Here is a 26,501-nt window from a genome sequence, read left to right as displayed (position 1 = left end):
ACCCCGCACCTTCGTCTTATGTCTGATCCCGATATGCGCCCCAGTACACGCTACGATCCCATTTTCTGGTACTTTGTATAGATCTCGATACTATCCATCCCGGTATCCAGTACCCACTACAACTCAGTTTATTGGTCCTTTGGCTGTTTTTCAGGTCCTGTTTACCAACTCTCAGCTATTGGCCTTGAAGTTTGCTCCTACTAAAGACTCATACATATAGCTCGCAGTCCTGCAGTCAATTGGTCCAATTCTATGTCGCGAAAGCATACTGCTTCGATCTTCCGCGGGATCGGGGATGAGATGCACCAGAGATCCTGTGCAGAGATGTGCATATCCCAACAGTGCTAGCAGATACCTATACGTGGTTTATCCATCAGGTACGTATCCCAAGTATGCTAGCAGATACCTATACGTCATTTACCCATTGGATACGTATCCCATTCACCACAATTTGATAATCTCTTGACAGCTGTCGAGGGTGTGTTATATATAATGCAAGAGCTACCACCGCAACACTAGTCATGCCCAAATCTATTGACCTCGCCTATATCTTCGGACCCCATCCACCAGAAGCTTTTGTTGACAACTCCACCTTTGCGGATATCCTGCTGATTGTTTTCAATGAATCTCCTCCGTCGTTCTGGGACTTAGGATTTGATGATATCGATTATTCCATCATGATCGATGGCAGTAGATTTCATGGGTGCCACCCCTACAAAGATATAGGAAACTTGGATGGGTAAACTTCTTCATTCTGCTTGCATCTTCATATTTTGCTTACCTCTACTTTCACAGTGCAATTATTGGGGTACTTCCTATTCCTGGGCTGCATCGATATGCCATTCGCCTCGACTATTCTGACGAGCAACGCACCTGGCTCGAGGATCGAGGCCCCTCTTTGGAGCTTGCTGTAATCGCCAATCGGGTCGGTATATTCTTTGTAGCACTGTACTCTCAGTGGTTCGAGAAGTGGCCTCCTGAAAACAGGTCAAATGAGGAGCAATGCAAGATTGTACGTTTCTTCCTCATCATCACGTTTTCTCTACTAATGCGCTGAATTTCAGGAGATCTTCACGTTATACATCATGGGGCTCAGGTTTAGATGGATCGAGAATGGGCTTATGCCGCCAGGTTGGACACAAGAGATGGGTCTGAAAAAGTTAGATTATCTTGAGGAAATGGTCACCCAGCAGTATGATGCGATTGCCCATGTATTCGACTAGAAACAGTGATATATTCGTCGACATCGTGATAGTCATAGAGGTCTAATAATACCTAAGAAAAACCAATAGAATGTAAATGCATGCCAACGATCAGACTTAAGAGGTGTGACACGGACGCGAGTCGAGATCAATTTCCGGATCCAAAGCTTCTGACGATGCCTGTGGTAAGCCTGCCATGAGGACATCCCACTGCTCGCATGCATTTTCTTCAAGTTCACGCCACAGAGCCACCTGTTTTAGGGCATATGCCCATGCCCCTGGTGAGTCCACTTTACTCTCTCGGTCCTTCCACATGTTTGCGTAGTACTGGAATGTCACCTGCACACGACGCATTTCCTCAGTCAGAAGCACACACTCCTCCTGCCAATGCTGTGCACGAGCACGGGACTTGCACCATTCGATACGCAATGCTTCATAAACGATATTAGCTGCAATCCAACACCATGGAGCTGTCTTACCTTCTTGTAATCCTTCCTTTCCACCTTGCAACCGAGTCTTCCAGATCCAAGACAATGAGCGCTGTCCCTCCGAGAGCGACTCATTGTAATTGTCTAGTCCACGAATATCCTCCACCTTCAGAGGTGAGAGGCTCGCTTTCCATTTGTGTCGTCCCAACCTGCTCGACAGCGTGTCCAACGCCACGTAAATATGTCGATAGCGGGTCGCATCAGCATCTATTTTCTTTTCCACTCTGTGCATCAAGGTATTTGCTTTAGTGCCGTACCATTGACCTCGTGAAAATCGCTGCCGCCATATTACAAGATATGACTTCAACAGTAGATGGTCGCGAAGCGTTGCCAAAGTATCATGAGCCTGAGCAAGCCGGAGCCGGTGTTCATCCTCGACAACCGAATTCTTTATTTTGATGGCTCCGAGTCGAAGTGCTGCTGAGGGAAGATACAGAGGAATTTTTGTCGCATGAATCTCAGTGCCGGGAGGGTGTCGGTCATCATCCTGGGTGCGAAGTAGGCTGGTCTTGGGCATGTATACCTTCTGTACTTCAATCCAAGCCTCGATTTTACGGGAAATACGATTTGACTGTTGTTGAACCCTTGTCCGCTGGAGGTCCGTTGAATGTGTACCAAGTTCTTTGATGTCGTCGGTGAGCCTTACTCTAAAGACAAATACTTAGCAAATAACGAGACAAGCAATCCAGGAAACCACATACTGCGCCTCTTCTAACTGCAGACCCTGAGCGATAAACTCGCTCGGACTTACATCATGACATATTTCTATGCTCGCTTCCTTTTTTTCTTCCTGAGCCAACTCTAAGCGCACGGCGTTTTCGGTTACAGCTGTTGATGATTTGTAAATGCAATTAGCGACTCTGAGATTTAGGGACGTATGGCGCAACGTCGGAGCAAAGGGATTTGGGTGACTACGGTCGCTTTCCCAGAGAAGAACCATTTTTCTCCATTCATCAATCACTGTCGAATGCTCCCGGTGTAAAGCATCTTCGTAGCTGATGAACTCAGCCACATGTTGTGCACGTGCACTGAACGCATCCTTAAATCTCTCGCAGATAGTTTGAGCTATGCATAGGTTTCAGACCTTCTGTATTGCGGCTTCTTAGGGAAAAAAACCTCACCCATAATAATGATCTTTCGCCAATTATAATCCCCGAAGTGATCATCCAAAGTATCCCAGCGAGAACCTGGCCCCATCTCCTTTGTACTATTAGCGAGAGCGTTTGTAGCGGCCCAGCCTCACTCTGGTGCCTCACCGTCAGTTCTTCCAACTTTGGCCGAGAAGTTGAAAGAGAAGTTGTTACGACATTTTAGGATATGCACAGGTAAATGAAACTTTGGAACAAGGTAAAGGATGTTTCGTTCAAGTTGGTGCGGTCTGAGCTCAGGAGGATATTGTTCAATTCGAGCAAAAAAGTTTTTGTGCCATTGACAGGCTATGTCGTAGGAGATGACCAATGTAGGAGGAGTGTCGCACGAAAGCGTTGAAAGAACAAAATAGTCCATGTTAATGTATCTGTATTATTCAATGTTCATCATGTCAAGCCCATGACAATAAACATTGGCTCACCTCTCTCCCTTTTGTAGATCCCCCACGGATAACGGACGCTTCATATCATGGCGACTGCAAACCACGGCACCTACACCCGTCGCCGCAGCACCTTGACCACCTCGACTGTTCGCGAGCTTCACGGCGTCATGATTATTGCATGTACTCTTCTCCTCTACTGGAATAACATTGCCATAGGCCTCCAGATGCAACCTGAATTTTGCCTCGTCCACAAAATAAGCGTATCTGAGGTTGAGGCTGGGATCACTGTCTTCATTCGATACATTCAAGCGCCGAAGGTGGAAATTGGCATCAATCGCAAGGAATAAGCGATATATCCATCGTTTTTCCCTGCATTAGATTATTTCGTAAGATGGCAGCACTGATTTAATCGACTCTTACTAACATATCATTGGCCCATCCGTTGGGCAAATTAACGTGAGGATGGGGACATGCTGGACAACGCAGCGTTAGCTCTCCGGGCTGAGTTGCTTCGATACCCCCAGGCTCGTGACCTCGGCCAAAGCGCTTCATGGCCCGTAAGTGCCGCCATTCACGCACAATTCGTAGAAAAGACTCATATCGATCCTGTACGATCCATCAGTTAAAAACAGTACTATTTTTCAATGATTTCTTACAGGGGGAGGATGCATGCCTGTATTATCTGACAGACGTGTGAGGGTGTGATAGAATTCATAGCCAGACACCTTGGACATGAATGACAGTACTTGAAACAGATTAAGGACACGGAAGGTTGCGGCAGTCCGAGGATAAATGGTTGTTGCAGGCCATAAACGACTTTGAAGGAGCTGACGGTATCGCTCAACAGCTCGCATGCAGTTACAGAATCCCATCTGCACTGTATGTATTCCATCAACGTCAATGATAATGAATGGCTTGACGACGGCAGGAAGAGTACACATGTGCCCTAGTTGATGACCGAGCTGGATAACCAGACCAAGAGCACCCAGTGACGTTTTCTCAAAATAAGAGCCGTTCCATTCCTGCCACTCGCGTCTTAGAAGGTTAAAGGAAAAAGAAGAAAAACACGCCGTACCTCTATCTTGTGCAGTGGCATACCTTGGTGTATTTCAATAATACAGGTCTTGCATAACATCCTAGTGTCGATACATGTGAGACAACGTAATCTGGCTTGATTCAGGCCACATTTATCGCATTCTTCGTGAGTACCGGATGCAGGCACCTCTAACTGCAGAATATCATCGAGAAAGACACCGCGTTCGGACTTCCACACTAAGAGAGGGTGATCCTGCAATCTCATCAATAGGAAGAGTAGCAAAAGGAGAAGACTATTCACCCCCAATGGTCGATCGTAATGTGTTGATTCCTCCCCACCCACAACCTCTGCCGGTGCAACATAATCTGGATCCAAGAAGGACATTCCAGACATTTGGGATGCTATCAATGTGTCGTGTGTTAAGTGCTGTGGATATGGAAGTATAGATGAAAGAGTGTCGATATTAGATGGATTATCAAGACTGGGTCCTGCAGGGAGAGCTGTAATAGTAGTCTGAGCACTTTGGCTACTATATCGCGTCAAAGATGTTGATGCTGATGGTACGGAGTAGTCTGTGTGGAAATGAAAATCCTGCATAGGGGGGCGGGTGGCAATTTGAATGGTGTGATCATCATCAGCCTCATCATATAAATCCATAACAGCACGGCCGCCTTTCTTGCGAGAATTAAAGTGCCTGGCCATTTTGTTTCGGGAGTGAACTGAAGAATACTAAAGCACAACAATCACTTCCTGCCTTTATACCAATGGCATGGCCAATTGCGAGATAAACTTTACCGTGGATCAAGGCAATATGCTCAGGGTCCATGAGAGCCAGGAATATCATCCTTCACGGAGTGTGTGATGGGATATTAGTTATTGTGGTGAGCGGAGAGAGTAATTGCAAAAAGCAGTGAGTCGAATCAGACGAGCGCTCAGAGTAAGACAAAAAAGTCTATTTTAGATGACATCATGTAACACGTGCCTTGATGCCAATGCAGAACAACTTCAACAAGACTAATTAAGACTCCTCCAATTCAATGCTATTGTCCGCGAGCCTGCGTGGCTTTGGAGCCCTTCCACTCCTTCGAATCTGGTCCGCCGATGACTGTTTTCCCTCCTCTGCATCCTTCCTCTCCACGTCTCCAACATGCCCATCTCGATGCATTTTCATGACCTTCAGCTTCATACTCTGGGTCTTTAATCTAGTCTTCTCGCCTTCAACATAAAACGGATTCCATAATTCAAGGGTACGAATGATTTTGCAGAGGTCCTGCAGCATGAATGTAAGGCAAGTCCAGAAGCGAAGTAAAGATCTCACCCTCTGCCGACACTTGATCCAGTACTTGGAAGCCTCCTTGTCCATCGAATCTGGTGGCTGTAGCTTAGCCCGGAATCGATCTTTCCAAACCATCCACAGATAATTTTGGAATCGAGCGTAGTCACCGGGGTGGGTGCGGGCTTTGGCTTTCACTTTGCGATACTCGGTAAGATAGGGTCAGAGAAAGTCTCATTCTTCTTTGGTAATCGTGGGCCTAGGTTTATGTCAGCTATGATCAAAGTTAAAGAAACGGAAGGGAGAGATACATTTTGTGTGCGAGGGCAAAGTTTGTCTGATGTTTTGTCCGCAGGTCATCTGCTCCCTTATCAAGATTTGCAGGGCTTCTTATAGATGTAGCAGGTATCAACGCACTTCCTATGATACGTATCGGCATGTTTCCTATGATTCGTATCCGAGGCATGTTTCCTATGATTCGTATCAGCGTTTCTCCTTTACGATACGTATACCAGGACCAGGACCAGACTCCGCCACTCGGATCAACAATTTTGCCGCTTCTCGCATTTGTCCAAACTTTCTCCCGACCTCAACAGAGATGGTTACCGTGCACAACGATGTCACCACTGAAGAGCGCAGAGCGGCCCATAATGCAAGTAGTCGCCGCAGTTATGCAAAGTACGTTTGTTTCCCACACCTTGCTGCATTGATCACAGGTATAGTCTAGAAATCGGAATGTGATCAACCAACATAGGCGAGATATGTATAAGAAAAAGAAGGCTCAAAGGCATGGGGGCAGGTGCGAAAATGACCATGTATTTACGTCTGATGTTAGTTCTGACCATGCTGATAGACTGGAGCCACTCATCCATCAAGCTACCTGCATTGTCGAGGTCGAAGTCAGTAGTGGATGTTCCCATGAGGAGTATGTATATCTTTCTCATCAGTATCGTGCTTATGTGGATACATTTTCAGACGATGCTCACCACTGGCCAACGCTATTTCTCAGCTCCACCGTATCTCTGCCAGATTTGCGATACTCACCCTGCGGAATCCACGAGGTTATGCCGACAACGCATGCCAGCAGTATCTGCAAACAATAACCCATGAACATCCAAAAGGCTACCACAGTCTCCTCGACGATGCGGTCTTGGAAATATCGACACTTGAACAGGATATTCTTGATCACGAGCATGTCATTCTCAATTCTGCCGGCGTAGGTCGAGAAATGCATTATTTGCAAGAAGTTCTGCGCCCTGTTCATGTGTTAGTAGGCTGGCTAGAAGAGATATTGTGTGAGGCGATGATCAGCCCCAGGGGACTTAGGGATAAATACAACAGAAGTGATCTTGCTTTTTTGAAGCTTTGACACATGTACGTTTGTAGGCATATAAAACTTTCAAGTGTTTATTATTCTATCTACTTGGACTGCTTCTGCCATGCTAGCCTCCATGTATTGTCAGAGATACACAAATGATAAGGTCCATCAACAGCCACGTGCCATATATCCTCTAGCCAGAAAATGAGCTTCACCATTGGGCTACCTAACTTCTCCAGCTCTTTCTGGCGGTCGCTGTGACCATCCGCCTGCAACGCCTGAGCTGTGATGGAGTCGTATGACTTTCGCATGTGATAGAGACTGTCTAGAGGCTCGACAAAGACCGCTATCTGCCCTTGACATCGAGATTTATCCTTGAAGTATTGCCCAAGAAGGTACTCGACATAGTCTGAAGGCGTCTTTCCGCCAATAAAATCTTCGAACTCCTGCAGAATTGCTCTGCTCTCCGCACTAAGCTTTGGGAAGGGATGGAGACATGGAGGTGGGATCGGTACCGTTACTGCACTTAAAATAGTGTCGCACTTAGCAGCGGAAAAATATCATGATATTTACATGCACTTACATGGGCGAGATCTCATACCAGTTAGTGTTTTGCACACTTTTGAGGCGAGTGGGGGATTTTACAGCACTCCATAGACCTGGCTGCTTGTTTGATCAGGATACGGACTTAGCCTGCGTCGAGTTTGGGTATTCAATGCTATAATAACGATGTTAGTGTAGCATCCGCTACGCCTCATAAGCTAGCCATTACATACCGTTGGTTATTATGTTTTACATGATAAGCATTCTTGCGCCATTTAGAGATATCTTGCTTATGCCTGCAGAAGGCGCATTTAACTGTTGTCGCAGTATCATCAACTTGCGACCACTCACTTTTCATAATAACGTTTGCTCTTGTCTTTTGTGGCCTGCAGACGTTCTTCTTGCGTTTTGTATTTTTGCGGGCGGGGCATGTGGAGCAGTCAGAGTGAAAGGACATCTGAAGCCTTTGGATCATATTTATCCATTTTGGAACTTTCGTCTGATCGTCTCACCAAAATAGCGTCTATCCTCTGTTCGGTCACTTCTCCTATGTCTGGCATCCTCTAATGTCCTTTCGAGGAATTGTAATGCATAGCAAATCTATTATCTCGCACCTTGAGGAACACAGCACCCTGGCGGTTACAACTGGTCACTCTTAGGCCAACACGCAGACCTCGTTTAGATACGTCCCTTACTGGCACCTCCAAATCTCTTCATTAAAACGGAGGAACACATGCATACCACACCCAAGCTACTTGACCAGTATGAAGTACCATCGTTCCAATACAACGACTCAAAACCATCGATTTCTCCTGTATTACAGTTTCACCCACAAGTCATCGACACCCATTCCCGAGGACCCGATGTTACAAGTACCGCATAGCGAGATCGCTTCTTACTATTATGATCGTCTTTCATTATGGCTACTCAAGTTGCCGCCATACCCCACAACTGCGACTTCGCCAAATTGCTTCGGTTGGCGTAGTATCAGATTCACTGGGAGTCTCTCCGGTGTGACGTGTTCTCACGTGCCTATGGGCATACTTAAAGGTGAGGCCAGAAGTGGCTTTGTTTTCCTTTTGGATCTCAATGGCCGCTAGCGCATTCTCAGGTGAAGGCCTGCTATTCAGCACAGAAGCTGTGAGTACACCTCATGTTTCACGATCAGTTAACCATCTGATTTATCCTTGGTCCCTTGCAGCGACCAACCTACCTCGAAAGTGATAGTATTCGTCTTCAAGAATGAAGGAAACAGCTGTTTGTACGTCGAGTTCATCACCCTCCAAGAGACAGCTCGGCATCCTGATACGATGTTGTAGATCGCCCATCGTGTCGAAAACTATCGTCGCGATTTCTTACTGAGAAATATCGGGGATTATCTTCAAGCCATCTTCAATGAAAACGTAGAGGCATGGTGGGATGACTTCCTGCAGCGTTACATCCTATGCTACCCAGGCTCTGTGCTCGACGAGCGGTTGTACGGCACTGCTTTATATAGGTGGAGCATGTATTCCTTGAAGAAGGTTTGTTATTCCCTTACCTCTGGTGCACTGAGGGTTAATATTCTTTGCAGCAACTTGAAGCATGGATGGACTCTCATGGAAACGGCCTCACCACCGAGGAAGCATACCATTATCTCGACCGGCATCTATACGCAACCCTTTTCATACCTCAAGACTCACCGGACCCGGTCTCAGACAACAAGAACGCAAATAAGTCCACTCAGTCCACTGAATCTACCAGTGTTCCAAGTACAGATGTCGGAAATGGGTACTGGAGAGGTCTAGTCGCTGATGGTATGGATCAAGAGCGGGTTAGTCTCTTGGCCAAGCTTGAGAAAGAGAAAGAGGAAGCATGTCATATGGCCATTGAAGCATGGGCTAGGGATGTTTATGTCAAGTCGAAAAGGGATCGTTCCATGTAGCGTTACTAGTCAATTCATTTCACACCAAATATCCTGTGTGTCGCTGCTATTACCGTTTTATCCAGGAAAGACCATTCAATTACAATACTGTAAACGAATACCCTGCTGGTGCATCAGGTATACATTATACAACGGAGAGTATATACAAGCCGTCTCTGCAAGTGGAAGGAGAGAATCGAGACTCAAGAAGACCTTAAAGTATGTACACCTAGTAGATACCTATCCGAAGATGTGTCGTAAGATTTCCATGTAGTCTGATACCTATCCTATCCAAAGTGTCGTAAAGTTGCCATGCAGTGTCAGACGATACATAGAAGATACCTATCCAAAGTGCCGTAAAATTGCCATGCAGCATCAGACGATATGTAGAAGATGCCTAGCCAACATGTCGTAAGATTGACGGCAAAGATACCGAGAGCATACCTACCTGTGGCATCCATATCTGCCTAAAGAATAGAGGAGAATTAGGCACGAAGCAATCAGATTTCAGCAATAAGCAGTTAGATGGCTTGATTTTCGTGAGACCTGAAGCAACACGACGAGGCACAAAAGTGGTTTTGGTAAATGGAAACCATAGCGGTCAGGAACAGCCGAGTTCCGTTGTCAGACAATTATACCATATCATGCGAAGCTAAGATGATCTTTAAAGCCTTCCAGCTGGGGTTTCTTGCTAGGAACAAACTCGGAGAATGGTTCAACAACACGATGTCATTTGAAAGGGTATGAACGTATGAAACACATGGCGAAACATACGTAACAAGTTAAAAAATATGTACGAGAATCATAAATAAATTGTATGCAGAAGAAGAAATAAAATGAGGGTGTGATCAAAAGAGCGACTTCGTAAATAGCAAGCAAACAACCAAGAAAGAGCGGTGACGATAGAGAGAAGGATAGGAAAAGTCCAAGAAATTTTAAGAACATGCTGCGTTCTGCTGCTTACCGAAGTACTTCCACTGATCCACCGACAACAGCCTCATTGAAGGCGGCTTGGGCAGCGGCTTGGGTGGGATGTCGGAAGTAACAGGAACGGCCGACTCCAGTGACGAGAGGCGTAACGTTCGCCCTGGGAAAAAAGGGTGAGGTAATTGTAAGTCGATGAATCGAGAAAACATACCACCCTTTAAACACTCCCACAGCGCGACCCTTGGAGACTGTATACCAAGGCCCGTCAGGGCCAGTGGTGGTGGCGGTGGCAGAAGGAATGGAAGGGCCTGCAACTGGGGTGGAAGAGGGACCTTGGTTGGTAGTAGATTGGGGAACGGTGGATGGGACGTTGGGAACAGCTGGAGCAGAGCTAGGAGTTGAAGCTGGAGCTGGAGGAGTAGCGGCGGCGGGGGCCTTCTCTGGCTTTGCAGTCGTGGGGGATAGATTTCAGTTCACAACTGCTGTAAGGGTGGGAATAGCGTTCACGGGAATGACGTTTGGGAATGAACAGTTGTAACAGTAGAAACTGTGCAACGGGCCCTGAATGGATTCTGCAGAAGCATTTCCATGGCCATCACGGATGGCAGCGCCTAGAAAAAAATCAACAAAGGATATAATCAACATTACTGAAAAATGGCAGACCGTCGTTTGGAGAAAGGCCTAGAGCGGCGAGAATAGCAGAAAGTTGCTCGATATTGAGTTGAGTCATGGTTGCATCTGATCGCTCTGTTGTGTTAGACGGTGAACTGGGGTGGGGAATAATTGATGCGAGCCACAGGGCCTTTATACCTAGAGTATCGACTTATACATATCCTATCGGAGTGTCTGTTATACGTATCATTAGTATTTCTATGTCCAAAATGGTATTTATAACGCAGAACCCTACCTGTGCATCGGTTTTCTATCCTATCCTATACCAAATATCGACAGCAATGTGGGTACGTCCTCCTCATCTGTCCTCCTCGTCTGTCCTCCTCGTCTGTCCTACTCATCTGTCCTCGTCTGGCTTCATCTGATTTTATCTTCGTCTGACATACCAGACGACTTCATTCATAGACGGTTCCTGAACTATCCCGATTTAAAACACCATACAATCATTGAGACGACATACCGGTGAGTGTTCTGCTCCTCAGGATATTTAGAGTTTAAATGGACGAGTAGGTGATGGGCGTGAAGAAGGCATCTCGCGCAGTCCCAGAGGCGAGCATGGCAACGGATAATCCTGTCGCTTGTTCTAGTGACCTTCTTGGGACCTCCGAGGGCGAGTCTTGGTCGGAGAAGAACCGATGGACTAACCCCGAACAAACCAGGATGCTGATGGGTTTACGGCCTGAGTGCCAGGAGCACACCTGCTAGGGGTAAGTTGGGTGATTTCAAGGACGCACTCCACGGGAGATGGGCCCGACGATACCCGGAGACGCACGAACGGTATTTTCTGTATTGCGACATTCTTCACCTGATGCCTACTCGCCTTTTTGGCATCAAAGATTCTCCAGCCAATGCATGCTACCCAAAAATGATTGGAGGCTTTCTCGACCTTGGACCCAACCATTGCCTCGACGATTGTGAACGGGTTGACGAAAAAGAGTTCCCAGCAGCCACGGTAGTTCGTCGTGTCTTGGAAATAGCGACGAAAAAACGCGAAGGGGTGAGTCATGAGCTTGTCATCTTGTCGCATTACTAACGACGCATCTGCAGCAACTTGATCGTTGGTTCTGCAATCACAAGATTGGTCGCCACAAGGCAAAGCCATCGTCGCTCAAGCTCAAGCTCAGCCAGGGGCGTTTACCATGGGCTATACATGTATACTCTCGCAAATATTATAACAAGAGAGTTATGCCCCACACCATTGTCGAGGCGAAGAAACGCGGGCTCCCACCGAATGACTTGCGACTGATCCAGGAAATGACAGCCCGGATTTGGAAGAAGGAGACAGACGAGATAAAAGAGGAGATCGCTGAAGATGTCGAGAAGGAGAAAGAATCAGTTGTAGCCTGGAGGAATGATACCTTGGATGCACCAAAATTAATGGATGAAGAAAAAACAGCGTAAGTCTCTTACTTCACATTGAGAGCGTCTTTCTGACAGACTCTTTTCACAGAATCATCAACTCTCTTCCATCTGAGTTTAAGAGCATATTCGAGCAGTTGCATAAGTGGATTGGTTGGGGCGTTGTGATCATTGCAGGAGGAGAAGACCCTCGAACAGGAAAAGTTAGGACTACCGGGTAAGTGCTATTCAAACTACTTCACATACCTTATATGAACCATGTAACCTCCAGATATAATTTCGGATGTGAATTGCCTGATGGAAAGGATTTCATGAAGTATTTCAATGAAGCAGCCGCATCTGGATACATTCCTGGGACCACACCAGGCGAGCGGCAGAATTTTGCTGAATATTATGGTGTACCGTTCATGTATCATATGAAGAATGTCGTCCGTAAGCCATGTCACGTTCTTGTTTGACCATCTACTTACTGGCTGGTGCTATGCAGGGAATAAGGCTAGTACGGTTACTCAGGAAGAGATAACCGCCATGATCGACAGTCTAGACCCGGAAAGCGATGCCGAGATGGCTGGTGTTTCTACTCCAATCCTCTCATCATCGGCTAATACCGTCTCATCTCAGTCGGATATTGCGGATAACATGGATACCACTCCTGATCCCGAACCTGCTCCCATCTCCCCATCCTTGACATCGCCATCAGTTTCAGCTCCCGTAACCCAGGAACACAATTCCTTACAGTCAGTATTGGCACTATCGACAGCTCTCCCTGCTGCTCAACATGTATCTTCGCTGGATTCTTCGACTCCTTTTCCACAAACGAGTTTCAATGTCAGCACAAACATCTCTGGAGGTGCTGACGAGCCTCCATCATTTTCTGGAGGGATGATGTACGATGACGCGTCTTACCAGAATATATTTTCATGGTCGAATCCTGTTCCAACTGGCTCCGCAGATGATGTTGTTATGGCTGAACCTGATCTCTCGTCAGCGATTTCTGGTCTTCCCGGCCTCTACGGCATATCCATAGATCTGCCTCCATCGGATTCAAGTTTCAGTGCCACATTCGATATGAAGTCATGGCTGGAAGCATTGTTACCTGAGCAGAACCCCAGCCTCAGAAAGCATTTCTTGGGACGTTTCTAACCCAGGACCTGGTGGAGTGTCACTAGTCCTTAGCGGCAACTGCTGAGTTGAGTAGGCCATCTAGTCACGGTGCTGCCATCAGCACCTCTGCCGCAAAGCCTGTTGAAGAATCAGCCCTCAGGTGCTCCTGTGAACTCCACCATCTCTGTTGTCAGCACCACCTCAATACCCGTTAGCTCAGAATCGAACAACGACGCTCCTATGAACACTACTGTCACGACGTCTGATGCTTTGGAAAATATTGCCGATGTCATTACAGCAACCACATCTGCCACATCCGATGCATCAGCAGGCACCGATGCTGTACCTCGTCATCCCCTTCCCGACATCACGAATGTTACCCGCCAATCGAGGCAGGCACAAACGCCCTGCTCCTAAAGAGGTGGTGATTCTCTGTGGTGCTGAAAAGGAGCATGGTCCACCGCAGTGGCTGAACGACAGCTTTGAGGGAATGCATGATGAGTCTCTTGGTCCATCGTGGCTGAGCCTTCTGGAGAAGTGGCGTGAACTGGAGTTAGGTATCTGGGAAGACTCAGCTTTGATGGTACGTATTTTCTCATTCAAAGGTATGATGATTGCTGATAATTCATAGGGCAAATTGCCTACAAAACTACATCCCCATGCACTTGCTCTGTGGCTCGATGGCGCCCGTTCTTTTGAGGCAGGTCCTATCATCTCTGATTCCTCTGTTTACATGGCAGAGATAGGTGGACTGGTGGAACCAGATCAATCCAACTTGGAGACGTTCGACAGATGGACTACCGAGACCCGATTATTCGAAACCAATAACAACTATTTGCAGGGGAGGACGGCAGGGCCTTGTCACCAGTGGTCTTTGGATTGTACTGGTATGGTCATTTATGCTGAGAGTCGGATCTTTGGTCTCGAATGGTGATAGACGTAATGAAGGCCATCGACACTATCATCACTTCGAAAAATGTCAAGCGAGGCAACAACAGCGACCACAACACAAGTCTCAAGTGCAAGAGGACATAAATGTCAGGTCCGTTACTATCATTCCTAACTTTCTATACCCCTTCTTGGTGATGCTAGTTTCTGCATCTGTATCTGCACCGTATCTCTCATCGTACATAACTTGTATCTTTTTCCTACCTGCGTGGCAAGAAGTTACTCCCGCGCAGCATATCTTGACAAGTACTTCATCCAAAAATTATCTAGTCTCATAGCTAATGTAGTGTAAATAGTCAGATCTTGAACATTATACCTGTTTTTGTGTTTTATCGAGAGTTTGCACTCTTAAGGCCTGGGTCGGACTCGTCATATGGACACTAATCAGATTCCCGCTACCTTGGTGGGTTATGGGTATGTCCCTATTGTGCTTCTGTTTGGCTGAAAAAAAGCAGTGTGCCAGCCAGCTCCTTACTTAGTTATTTATGTAACCTCTGCGGTGGCAGTCACAATCGTCACAGTTACACGTCTGCCTGCAACCACACTTTCATTGCCTCTCAAGTCCCATTTGCTACGCAATCGTATTTTCATTCCCAGTCACCTTTCTTGAACATCCTCCCGCTTTGCCTGCATCCATACCATTCCTCATATGTGTAGTATCAGTGCTTTCAGTCAGTACAGTCTCGAAAATGGCTCAGCTGCACTGTCTCCTTCGTGAGTCCTCATTGAATGTTGAGAACCATTAGCTGAAATATGTCATCTTTAATATCTTAAGCTTCCATCTTCTCCTCACACCTCTCGTACCCATTACAGTCACCATGACACCCTGGCATGCCATCGTTTACACAAGCAACTGCTCTATGGCAATCAAGACTGGCAGACTATATATCGAAGTCAACCCTGACACTCGCTATTGAGTATGGCTGTTCTTATTCATGATTTCGATACCGAGGTGATGGATGCTGTCTCCCTCGTGAGTGCCTTGACGATGCCACGTCACCTTCTTATAACTCTTACCCTCAGTGCACGTTCTATCTGGTGGTTCTGATCTCACTTGCTCTTGTATGCTTGCACCAGTGCTGTAGAGTTGCCCAGGTTTGAAGGTCATTCCAAACTATACAATGGTTGTTATCATTCATGCCTGTATGTTTTTGCATGCCAGAACCAGCCGGAAGCCTGACGACCTGTGTTGCTTATTCGTGATTTGCTCACCGTTGCTCTCTGGATAGAAACTTGGCCTGTACGAGATGAACTAGGACCAGTAACGATCAAAGCGCCTAACAACTTTTGCCAATGGTAAGTCTTGTTTCTCTGCAGTGTTGTTTACTGTCATAAAATCACCACCAGAGATACACTGTGACATAACACGAAGTGTTCCTGATGATGCAGTTACAAGACTGGCCAAGTTGTGTGAAAATGCAGGCCTCAGGCGACGTTCTCCACTCGGTTAGTTCTTTTGTTCCTATAGAAACAATGACTCAAATCTTTATCAGGACACGGCATACCCATCATGATTTTTCTGGATTTTTTGGGAATTTTCTGATTTTCTCCGGAAATATCCGAGATGCCGGAATACTGAAAAACCTCGGCATCTCGGCACGGCCCAGTACATGGTGAGCTTTTTTTTTTTTGTCAGATCCCGACTGAGCCTCATTATGGTAGTTGGCACTGATGGTGGCGGCACCCACTGTCACGTTTCTTTTTGGGCTTTAGCGCCTAGCATCGTGACACATTGCGAAGCGACCGTTTCGCCCCCAAAAAAATCAGAAAAATTATCAAAAAAATTGTATGTTGTCTTGGGTTACAAAGTTTACAAACATGACAGATTGACGCATTTCAGACAAGGTTTCCCCGTGCGAATGGAGCTCGTCGCCCTACAAGGTGAGGAGTCAATCCGTCCTCCTCCTACTCATCAACGTCAGTGTCTGATTCTGCCTCGGAATCCGATTCAAGATACATGGCCCTTCCTCTTTCGTTACGAAAGATTTGGTAGGGTGTGCGAGCGTCCCATTCCCGGGTGACGTCTAACGGAAGTCAGTACGCTTCCGGGGGAGCAAGGGGAATACGCACTTCTTTCGTATCTGAACTTATAATAAATCCTCTTCGTCGTCGTAACGACGCTCCTACGCCCCGTCGTAAGTCTCCGTTTGCGTTTGCTGTGTTCAGACGACTTACTGCCAGCTTTTCTTGATTTTCGCTTTGAACGACATTGTAGTGAGTTTGCTATTGAGTCCCGGTAAGCAAATATAGCCTGAACCTGAAAAAAAAGACTTACTTGATAGATTTTCGTCGAGAGATTGTCAGTGGTGACTGGGGTTGAGGAAAAGGGCGCTTGTGTGGTGTGCGTGACTTTATTGATGCTTACATCATTTGTCCTTATTTAGCATATGTAGCTACATGGTAATTACATTGTTCTCTACTCACTACACGTCAGAGTGGCCTCCAAAAATTCTCACTGAATTCTGGAAAAATTCAGTGAGATACAAGCGAGTTCCTACTGCGGAAATTTCCGGTATCTCGCAGTGACCTGCGAAGGAAACGGGTGGAACAAAGGATAGATATCAGCTACGTAACCCTTGGATGATTCAACGATACGTATCGGATGGACACACGACGATACGTATTCGATACCAAGATTCCAATACGTATCCATAGGACTGGGTCATCCAAGCGGATACGTATTTCATAGGAATGCCGCCAAATGACCTACGGGTCTAGAATGCAATGCGGGTGAGATACGGTAGATGCATCGGGGCATCGAGCACGCTTGTGACACCGTATCATGGCTTATGAGCTCTTCGCAAGTGCGTTCAGTTCCTCTGGAGTGAAATATGGGTCCCAAGAATTGCGAGACATGTTTCAACATCCCGGATGGGCGTATGGGATTGCTGAGGGAAAAAATCGCATTCGACAGTATACCAGGTAGGGGGGTGAGTATGCTCAGCGACGACGACCTTGTGCCTGACGATCCACCCCTCATCGGTGAGTGACGCAGTCCTGAGATCTGGTCATTAGTGAATGATGCAGTCTTGAGATCTGGTCGATGGATCAGATCTCGATTGCGTAGGCAGATCTCAATAATTTATGCCTAAACTAGGCAGGCGTCGGGAGGACTGGAGCTCATCACGCTGAACGACATGGGAGAGTGCAAGAGCAGCGAACTCGAGGCGGGAATTGGTTGGACACGTGGTTGGGAGAGACCCAGAAATGGATTGCACATGAAAATCCATGGCTACGTATAACATCGCTTTCTAGCAGATACATGAATTTGACATTACTATAGTTATAGGGATTATTACAAAAGTCGTTCCACTATAGTTATAGGGATTTTTATACAGAATGGACACGAAGGGATGCATTCCCGCCATCCTCGGCGGTTGGCAGGCCTTCCGGTCTCCCCTCGCCAGTCATCTTACAAAGACGCCTTCGAAATTATCTCGTTATTGCCAAGATCACCCGGAGTAAAAGGGGCATCTTGTTAATGCGTCAAAGGCCTTCCTTGGGATCGAGGCGGATTCATGTGTCCTTGGAAAGGTACCGCTGTGGATAGTCTAGTCCGGATTGAGAATACTTGGAACGCAAAAGGGTTTAAAGTTGTGGTACCTGATAACTCCTCCGCTGTAAAAGGCTGCTGACGTTGCTCAGTCGTAGAAATGGTGACTCTTATCAGAAATGTACCGCTCCGCGACTTGACCAAAAGACTGTATTTCGATGCATTGCATAAGCGATAAGCGGAGTGAATACAATTAAAAGGGATTATTACCGTTGAAAGTCAAGTCGAGGCTAGCTGATGTGGTACCATGCATCTTGAAGTATGTGGTAGCATAAGTACAGCCCGGAAAAGCCCTCGGATAATTCAAATACATCAAAGTAAACAATGTTTTGGAGATATTTGAAGCTCAAGACATTAAAGTAGATCTAAATACACGCCGGGCCCCTCTGTTATTTTAGCTATTAATGAGCAAGCAAAGCTGGCATTTTGAGTCTCGTTCTCAGGCTTTTGCCTGCCAACTTTGGATGGAATGGCCGTAATTCATGCCAGGCATCTGTGTTGAAATATAGCAGTATCAGCACCAAGAACAAGTACTTATTGGAGACACACTGTATCGCCCTTGCTGTGTCCAATTATATGAGCCACTTCGCAATAGCAAGAGTTCTTGCGAGTGGCGACGCAAGATACATCCATCACATGCAACTCGGAAGTTGGAAGACCTTGCCGATGACACAGGCTGGGCGGTTAAGTCGTCCCTTGCGAAGTCAGGATCGATGGGAAATATCGGCCTATGAGCGTGGTAGTAAAGGCTGCAGGATGGAAAGACGAGTTGTAGTCAAAATTCGAATCCGTGGAATCCGGGTCGAACAGATGGCCCCGGGCCCCAGTGACACATTTATAAGGCTTCAGAAGGAAGTCGCGGAGACGGTCGATGGGCACCTCAAGACAAGTTCAGTAGGTGCTGGTATGTCATCTCGACCGAGAAGAGGCTGAGCATAGAGGCGTAGTAACTCTTGTTCTAAAGCAGACATGGAAGAACGTTTGAAAGAAGAACTAGGTACAGCAAACAGCCACAAGCAGAGCGTCAGAAGACCCACCGCGTACATCATCGCGGGGCGAGTAATAGCCTGAGTCCTGTGTGATAGTAGGGCAGAAAACACTGGAGTGATGATGTCCAATAGAAACTTCATGTGAAAGATTGGCTGTAGTGAAAGCTAGTGCACATCCTCCCCAAAAATATGGTGTCACGTGTATAGTGAAAGACTCGGAGAGAACTTGAAGACAGAGATGAGCAACAGAATAAAGAGACAACGGTAACTCACCGGCTCACTTCTTTGAACAACTTTTCTCTCTAGAAAATGGATAAGGGACAAGGTACGAGTAGATATACATCCAAATCAGTGAAGAGATGCGCATCACTATGGCGCTTTGGAACTGATGTGATGCACCTCGGAAGGATGCTAGCTTTTAGAGTAAATTAGCATAAGAACCAGGGCAGAGTCAGCTCAGATTTGTTCTGACATTTAAGGACTCAGATTTTCGTAACCCGCCAGATACGACAGTGGTGCTATCATGAATAATCTTCAGCGGACCAAGGGTCCATTTCTTCTCCTTCAAACTCCACAATAGACAACGGCGGACGCTGTGCCACAGGTAAAATTTCGCCAGGAGCCAGGAATAGATCACGGTCCAGCTGGGGATCAACAACATCATGCCTACGTCAAATAAGCAAACGTAGATCAGCAGATAAGGACTACTCACACATCTTGGACATGCTTGGAGACATCCTCGTATGACTGGGGATCGACATGATTAGAACAATGCTGACAGTGAAAAAATTCTAAGCTCCCGCTAAAATCGAGTGCATTTCCATAAACCCGCTTCTTCTTGGCCTCATCCTCTGGTGTAAGAAGACGAAAGTCAAACTCGGTGCCTGCACTGTGTGGACTGATGTTGCCCTGATGTACCTTAGCATCATATTACATTGTGGTCAGCTGCGCATTATCTGGATAGGAGAACCATACTCACACATTCACGCCAGGTCAGGATGGGAGGCCCGTAGACTGTGGGGCCCAAGACCGAACAATATTCACCAACAAGATCATGCGTAGAAAGAAATCGAAGGTTCAAATCATCCATTTCCTCTGCGGTTGTTGTGACGGGATCACAAGAAGCGAGTCGAACCAAGGAGGCAGCGATGGCAGATCGTGTCCTATCAAAGACGAGTGTTGTATTTCCGATGTGTTTATACAGATCATCGACGTCTGCGGCCGGGAACTGGTCATGCATGCTCCCTGGTCCTCGAATAAGATAGGGAACACATTGGTGCCGCCAAAGATCTGTATTCGTGATAATAGCATTACATTGGTGTTCACAGGAGAAGACGGCCGTTGCTAGCTTCAAAGGATCGACTCCTTCGGTTTTCAGAGACGCGACCTGGGCTCGCAGCTCGGATTCCTTTCGGCACTTCCAGTCGGCAATCAGAGTTGGGAGTTGTTGCATAGCATCCACAAAGCTGGCGTCGGTGACGACAAGTTCTGTTGGCGCCTCCAAAACAACCCTGAATGCAGGGAATGTGCAAACGTCCGCAAATGAAGGCACTTCGCGCCACACCACAGGCAGGAATTGCTGTTTGTACATGTTAAGAATGCCTTTGACAATTTCAGCACGGCTGAATAACGCGGTAGTACGGTCTGCTTTGGCTTGCTGAACACGGTTTTTCTTGATTACCGCTTCGAGACCCCGACGGCTCCTGTTCCAACCTTGACCATGTTAAGCACAGGGGGTATAAACGACAAGGACCTGCATACCCTGTGATGTTAGCTCAGCGTCACGCACGACGGACGATTCCAGTCTGATGCCCTGAACATCCCTCTCGTCATATCCCAATTCCAAAAGGTGGGTCTTTATCCTAGAAAGCGTTTAGACAGGCGACAGTCATCAATTCCCAGCAGACCCACCTAAAAAATCTCTCGTCTCTCCGACAACCTGACTCATCCGCTTCCCTTCGAGCATTAACACAACTCCATTCTTCACACCGTTTGGCATCCTAATAACAAATAGATCAGATGAATGAGATTATGCACGGAGTCTGCGCAAACTTTAGTCACGACATCGACCAACTTCTTCCGCTCCATTCGAAAGACGGCTAGATATTTGGAGAACCCAGGGTCTGCTTCCAGCTCCTTGATCTTTGCTTGGATCTCCGTGATGTCAGAGATCCAGTAGTAGCCCTTGCGTGAGCACAATCTTCCCGGTCCAGCTTTGTAAGTAGACTTAATTAGTCAAATGCATGTAGAACAGACTGCAGGTTCACCAGTTGTAAGCGGAATAAGGTTCAAGATGTCATCATCGACACCGGGGAAGCGTCTTCTAACCCTTGATGCAGCGATCAAGCTGACGGGGACGATAAGCTCGAATACAGCAACCAACGAGAATGCATGAACGTACTTTGCCTTCGAGCATTGCGTGCAGACACGTCGTCGGAGAATCCAGTCGACAAAGGCATTCTTTATATGGCAAATCTGATAGACTTGGGTTAAATGGGTGCATATCAAAACAAAGCAGCAACCTACATCACAAACTGGTTTCCCAAATAACAGGTCTACCCATCGGTATTCAGGAATTCCTCGAGCTGGCTCGATTCCCCCTTCCGCTTTCCTCACCGCCTTCCAAAGGAACGATGCATCATGCGCGGTCAGAGTGCGGCAGAATTTTGCATCAACCCGCGATAGATTGACGAGGTCTCGCGGAGAAAGCATACCACAGATCTGTTGACGTTGGTCAATGGATAGAATGTAAATGTAGCTTAACTCACCGCGAAGAGAATATCTAGCGGCATTGTTAATAACAGGCCGAGATTTTGCTGTTTCTTCCCAGTTCCCTTCCGTTTGCCTTGAGTAACCTTTGTTGCCCTTTTCGTTCCGGCCGTATTCGAACTGATTCGCCTTCGTTTCGCTGAACCAGGCTTTGTCACTACTGTTCATCTCAGCATTTGGACCATAGAATGTAGAAGGACCATTGCGCACCTTCGCTGCGTCCACCGAAATCGTATTCCTTCTCGATGTTCTCGTCTGATTGCCAACTGTCGGATTCGGGCTCAGAGAGACTCTTCCGTTTGGAAGGGGCTCCTGCCATTCTTGCAGAACGTCTCATCAGCATATTTGCTGCAAGAGAGTTGGCAGTGGAGATGATGGTGGTCGGGAAGTATGTTCAAAAAGGGGCTGATTAGTGATTACGGCAGCTTCGTGCCGGTCCCCGATTCTTCTGATTGATCCCGATGCACAAAACCATAGTATTAAAACATATACTGAGCGTAGCCCGAATTTTGTAAGTTTCAGTTGCACAAGGGGAATCGACCGCATAGGTGGATTAAACATGACTGCATTTAATTGGGATCATCGGTGCCAAGCACGGTGTTGACAAGTTCGTCTGATGGTTTTTACGGGGGGGCGCTCTCGGTGCAGTGGCCCACGAGCTAGCTAGTTTGGTGGGATTTGACGGTGTGGGGCTTCGGTAATAGATGGCGAATCTGTGCAGTTACTTGCTCGCTGCATCCCGTCGGTCCAGAACTTCTGGGGAAAGGGACACATGAAGGCAGACGATGCCCGATTTTCGTCTTTTCTCTCTTGATAGGATCAGTGAAGGGGAAACGAGCTTAAAGAGGGAGTTGACCAATAACAGGACATTGTAACATTGGTGATGAGCGCTACACCGAGACGTTATGAATAGTGGTTCTGGAGGACTTTCAGGAATTGTCTCTGTACCCAAAGATGGATTCTTGGCTTTGTCGGCAAAGTTGATAAAAAGGGCGACAGTTTTGCAAAAACAAACCAGGTAAGAAGAGCAGGGGGAGACCATGGTTGATGCGCACTTTACACCAGACGGCATCATATCCATACAGCGTTCGGGAATCCATACGGCGAATTCATTTTGGCGTGGGACCCTTCAGTAATCTGCCAACTGGGAAAATGTAGTAACACCCAGATTTTCCATCAACCATGAAACCTAAGGTGACTTGTTTCCCCATTGAATCCTAGGAGTTTTCTAGGAGTGGTATGATTCCCAACCGGTGGAGGACCAGAGGATGAGAAAGGTGTCGCAACATTCCGGAGGATCTTATGGGGTCGACAACAAGTTATCAAGTCGCCGGATATTACATTCTGGCCACCTTGCTCCCAAATTTGCACGCATGATGCAGAACCTGACTCCACCAACGCCCTTCTTCACCCTGATGACATCCACTTTGTCGTAATATCAGGGGTTATCGATACCTGCGACGCTCCTTGTCCATTCCCGCCTATCTCGGCGGTCGGCAGGAACAGATCCCCTCTGGTCTTCCCTTGTCTCACAAAGACGTCTTCGAAATTATCTCGTCATTGCCAAGGAACGCTCGGAGTCAAGGAAGCAGCTTGTTCATGCGGCGAAGTCGCCAGGATGACCTTCCTATAATTCAAATGAGCTGTTTGAGGAGCACCTTGAGTTCGAAACGGACTCGCGTGCGTCCCTTGGAAAGGTACCGCTGTGGATAGTCTAGTCTGGATCAAGGAAACGTGAAAGGGTTTAAAGTTGTGGTACCTGATAGCTCCTCCGTTGTAAAAGGCTGCTGACGTCGCTCAGCTGTATAAATGGAGACTCTTATCAGAGATGTACCGCTCATTTCCCCATCTCTGCACGGCACTGTCCTCGTGCTACCGGAGGTACTGCCCACCTAAAGGCTACCCTCCTCACGTCCGTACCATCCCCGTACGTTATCCACCTCAGATCCGGAACGATCCCTCGATGCCCAAGGAAGAACAAACCCAAGTTCCCCCGTGCCTCCGTCATCGGATCCTTCAATCCTTGTTTCGACGTATCGAATGTAATACTCCGACATAGGACATTCGGTAAACCCGGATCTAAGTTGAGAATCCGAGTAATACTAGTTATTTCTCCACAGAGCAAACGGGGGAAATGTGTGACGAAGGGTAGCGTAGGTATGAACACATCGCGCCAGGATACGCGAAGGAAGAGTTCGGCTCATGCGTGATTGACGAGAACGGAGGAGGTAATGAGGTGGACGCGTTCAGTGGTGGTGAGGTCGAGGGACCACAGAGAAAATATGATCTGCTCGATGATTTCTGGTGGGAGTTTGGTTACGACGCTCAGGTTGGAGGACATGTCCTTGGTAAGAGGGATAGACAAGTTGCTTGCTCTTGTAGGGGCCAAGGCCAATATATACAGCGCTCAAGGTCCGGCGTTGTTTGAGAACCGAAGTTTATCGCCCCCGGATTCATCGCTCTTCACGGCGCTAAGGCCGCCGCAGACGCGCACCACGGTTAGTAGGATCCGCCCTTCAGACTCATTCTTGAAGCCACAGGTCAAAGGAATTCTGCACGACAGGTATCATCCATGCTGTTCGTCTCAGAAATCTGAAGGTCTTCGTTTTCGTCTCACCCTCCAAATAGTCTGGAAGTGTCAATCCTTCTTCAAGTGAATTGTATGATGCGCTCCAGCTCGAATGAAACGTCAATTTCTTGGTATGATGATACGCCTATTCCTCGAGAATGTGATATACGTTAATGATATACCGACGGGTCTGCGATCTTCCACTGACGAGAGCACTTTTTTGAAGACGGGTGCTAAAGTTCAGCTCATATAACAACTTGGCTCTTACTACACATCGCACCTGTAGAATGCCAGAGACTTGATGGGTAGGCGTGCGAGCAACATCCTGTGCAAATGACATTAGTCCCGCCGCCAAAAATCACATTAGTAAACACGCACTTCAAAAGATACTTTCACCCACTCTATCCCACCACACGCGGACCTCGTCACTTGATGGAGCGCCAGCACCAATCCAAGATGAATTGAGGGTCGCGGTACTTATAGCAGCAGGAAGGGCATTCGAGGGTAGAATGAGCATGGCATTAGACGGACGGCAACACCGATCATTCTGTTTAGCCCTTCACTCCAATCGCCTCGACACCAATAACCCATGCCTTCCGCCATTGTCGTTGGCGGTCATCCCATCCATCTCACTCACTGGAACGCTATACGTCGTCTTGGTCCAGGTGCCGTGATGAAAAATTATCATGCCGATCCGAGTATGAACCTAAACTGGTATTTCAACGAGCAATCCATATAAGCAAGCTGTTCAATATCAATACTGGAGATGGTTGTAATGGCTGGACTATGTACAAAACATACTGCGAACATCTACTCACATCAGGCAAGAAAAGTTGTACAAGTCTTTGTTGCAATGCCCCGTAACTCCAATGAGTTCATGCCTTCGTATATTTCGAACACCGACAACTTCTTTAGCCTCTGATCTGGTAGTCTCCATCCGACTACCCAGAATATCGGGTCATCATCGACTCCTACACCCATAGAGGTGCCTAATAATGTGTATGAGCCACCTAGTATTGGGTACTGATGACGAGCGACAATATTGAATATACACTCCGTTCCGGTGTCGTCTTCGACAATGAACTCTCCCCGTCGGTCCTGCCCTTGTGAGTCTCCCTCAGACAATCCTCGCACGAATGCCGATTCAATGACGTATCCATTGTAGAACGCATCAACATCATCGATATTGTCAGGATAGTCGATCAACGGCCCTTCCAATAGGGTTGGCAATGGCTTGGTCATGGCCTGTTTCCATGACGGTCGCCAAATCTTGTTTCCGTTCCCCGGTTCAGGATACAGGAAGAGCAAATCCCCCTGAACCAAGTTCACTGTCACATCCACCAGTGCTGTCCACGCATCCTCCTCAGACTGCTTTCCGTAGTATGCCGGTATAGAGTCTGAAAGCAGAAGGTATGCCATCCCCGCAACTTTATCCACAGAATTCGTCGACACCCGCTTCTGCATCTGCGACAGCACGTCATATACATGCAGTCCACGATGTATCTTCTGCAGCGATGACAGTTGGTTCCCAAACCTCGCCCATAAGCATAACTCTTCGTCGCCAGTGTCCCCACCAATGATTGAATGTCTGCTGATCGATGATCTCCTGAAGTGTCCATGCACGCTTGAACCAACAGTGGTCATTCTCAAAGTCGTCAGCCTTGGAATTCAAAGGCTGTCCCAGCCCACTCAAGTAGCATACTACTTTCTTGGCCTCGACATAGACTCTTCCGATGGTGGGCACATCCACCTTCCACTCCTCCTCGCGCAGATCCTCCCTTAGCCCGCCTTTCTGTCTCAAGCAGAGCACATCCAGCCACACGTACTCTGCTCCTAGATTGAGCATCTCGATCCGGATGGAATTCAGGTTGGTGCCTTTAGGCATTGGCACGAGCCATTCATAACTGTTGACAGGTGTCAACACATCCTCACGATCTTCTTCATCCACCCACGCATGCGATATCCCCCACGGCCATTGTCGAACCGCCCACCAGGGCACTACCCGATTACTATACAGATCCCAGATGCACCGAGGGGGCACATACGAGTGGATGATTCTGTCTTCGACAAATACATCTTGCAACATCTTTCGGTGCTGTACATCGCGCTCGGGTAAATCATCTATCATGGTGGTCAAGTCGGACTCGTTGTACCAAAACAGACGGAGATGGGCGTATGCGGCCCCAAAGTCATAGTTCTTCGAGATGCAGTACTCAAGAATAGAGTATACCCCCGCAGTGCCCTGAGTGTATGACGTGCCGAGGATGGCGTTGAGCTTCTCCAAGAGACCCTGAATGCCGAGCTCGGCGCAGTGAGT

General features: G+C 47.4%; 9 protein-coding genes across 9 annotated transcripts; 4 read left to right on the top strand and 5 right to left on the bottom strand.

Moving 5' to 3' along the window:
• Positions 1–1,182: 1,182 nt before the first annotated feature.
• Positions 1,183–4,521, bottom strand: EV420DRAFT_1621640 (uncharacterized protein; the record flags this gene model as incomplete). Its single annotated transcript, XM_060475719.1, has 10 exons — positions 1,183–1,275; positions 1,407–1,633; positions 1,682–2,337; positions 2,392–2,755; positions 2,812–2,897; positions 2,934–3,206; positions 3,261–3,590; positions 3,646–3,827; positions 3,878–4,243; positions 4,297–4,521. The coding sequence occupies 10 exons, from the start codon at positions 4,519–4,521 to the stop codon at positions 1,183–1,185; spliced, it is 2,802 nt and encodes a 933-aa protein (XP_060328362.1).
• Positions 4,522–5,275: 754 nt separating this feature from the next.
• Positions 5,276–6,794, bottom strand: EV420DRAFT_1482016 (uncharacterized protein; the record flags this gene model as incomplete). The annotated part of the gene is made up of 6 exons (XM_060469838.1): positions 5,276–5,527; positions 5,576–5,727; positions 5,948–6,001; positions 6,043–6,156; positions 6,354–6,410; positions 6,575–6,794. 6 exons carry the CDS (start codon positions 6,792–6,794, stop codon positions 5,276–5,278), a joined length of 849 nt encoding a protein of 282 aa, XP_060328361.1.
• A 155-nt stretch (positions 6,795–6,949) lies between these two features.
• EV420DRAFT_1482015 (uncharacterized protein) lies at positions 6,950–7,822 on the bottom strand (the record flags this gene model as incomplete). Its single annotated transcript, XM_060469837.1, has 5 exons — positions 6,950–7,373; positions 7,432–7,467; positions 7,537–7,566; positions 7,625–7,687; positions 7,743–7,822. 5 exons carry the CDS (start codon positions 7,820–7,822, stop codon positions 6,950–6,952), a joined length of 633 nt encoding a protein of 210 aa, XP_060328360.1.
• A 658-nt stretch (positions 7,823–8,480) lies between these two features.
• On the top strand, positions 8,481–9,315 carry EV420DRAFT_1482014 (uncharacterized protein; the record flags this gene model as incomplete). Its single annotated transcript, XM_060469836.1, has 3 exons — positions 8,481–8,531; positions 8,711–8,914; positions 8,965–9,315. 3 exons carry the CDS (start codon positions 8,481–8,483, stop codon positions 9,313–9,315), a joined length of 606 nt encoding a protein of 201 aa, XP_060328359.1.
• Positions 9,316–10,254: 939 nt separating this feature from the next.
• On the bottom strand, positions 10,255–10,951 carry EV420DRAFT_1482013 (uncharacterized protein; the record flags this gene model as incomplete). The annotated part of the gene is made up of 4 exons (XM_060469835.1): positions 10,255–10,381; positions 10,433–10,665; positions 10,699–10,832; positions 10,885–10,951. The coding sequence occupies 4 exons, from the start codon at positions 10,949–10,951 to the stop codon at positions 10,255–10,257; spliced, it is 561 nt and encodes a 186-aa protein (XP_060328358.1).
• Positions 10,952–11,701: 750 nt separating this feature from the next.
• Positions 11,702–13,395, top strand: EV420DRAFT_1697889 (uncharacterized protein; the record flags this gene model as incomplete). Its single annotated transcript, XM_060479449.1, has 5 exons — positions 11,702–11,890; positions 11,941–12,290; positions 12,344–12,469; positions 12,524–12,684; positions 12,740–13,395. The coding sequence occupies 5 exons, from the start codon at positions 11,702–11,704 to the stop codon at positions 13,393–13,395; spliced, it is 1,482 nt and encodes a 493-aa protein (XP_060328357.1).
• A 247-nt stretch (positions 13,396–13,642) lies between these two features.
• EV420DRAFT_1645549 (uncharacterized protein) lies at positions 13,643–14,290 on the top strand (the record flags this gene model as incomplete). The annotated part of the gene is made up of 2 exons (XM_060477791.1): positions 13,643–13,939; positions 13,988–14,290. The coding sequence occupies 2 exons, from the start codon at positions 13,643–13,645 to the stop codon at positions 14,288–14,290; spliced, it is 600 nt and encodes a 199-aa protein (XP_060328356.1).
• A 933-nt stretch (positions 14,291–15,223) lies between these two features.
• Positions 15,224–18,928, top strand: EV420DRAFT_1482011 (uncharacterized protein; the record flags this gene model as incomplete). Its single annotated transcript, XM_060469834.1, has 17 exons — positions 15,224–15,277; positions 15,390–15,399; positions 15,534–15,600; positions 15,727–15,750; positions 15,798–15,910; positions 15,967–16,090; positions 16,145–16,185; positions 16,258–16,298; positions 16,486–16,518; positions 16,587–16,645; positions 16,689–16,779; positions 16,960–16,982; positions 17,119–17,226; positions 17,402–17,540; positions 17,594–17,838; positions 18,301–18,761; positions 18,825–18,928. The coding sequence occupies 17 exons, from the start codon at positions 15,224–15,226 to the stop codon at positions 18,926–18,928; spliced, it is 1,737 nt and encodes a 578-aa protein (XP_060328355.1).
• Positions 18,929–19,367: 439 nt separating this feature from the next.
• EV420DRAFT_1645547 (uncharacterized protein) lies at positions 19,368–21,934 on the bottom strand (the record flags this gene model as incomplete). Its single annotated transcript, XM_060477790.1, has 11 exons — positions 19,368–19,512; positions 19,559–19,755; positions 19,826–20,559; positions 20,608–20,708; positions 20,758–20,846; positions 20,899–21,059; positions 21,114–21,193; positions 21,248–21,321; positions 21,373–21,567; positions 21,615–21,772; positions 21,826–21,934. 11 exons carry the CDS (start codon positions 21,932–21,934, stop codon positions 19,368–19,370), a joined length of 2,043 nt encoding a protein of 680 aa, XP_060328354.1.
• Positions 21,935–26,501: the final 4,567 nt, after the last annotated feature.

This window comes from Desarmillaria tabescens (genome assembly GCF_030435595.1).
Source record: "Desarmillaria tabescens strain CCBAS 213 chromosome Unknown EV420scaffold_29, whole genome shotgun sequence".
Lineage (NCBI taxonomy): Eukaryota > Fungi > Basidiomycota > Agaricomycetes > Agaricales > Physalacriaceae > Desarmillaria > Desarmillaria tabescens.
This window is presented reverse-complemented; position numbering and strand designations above follow the sequence as displayed.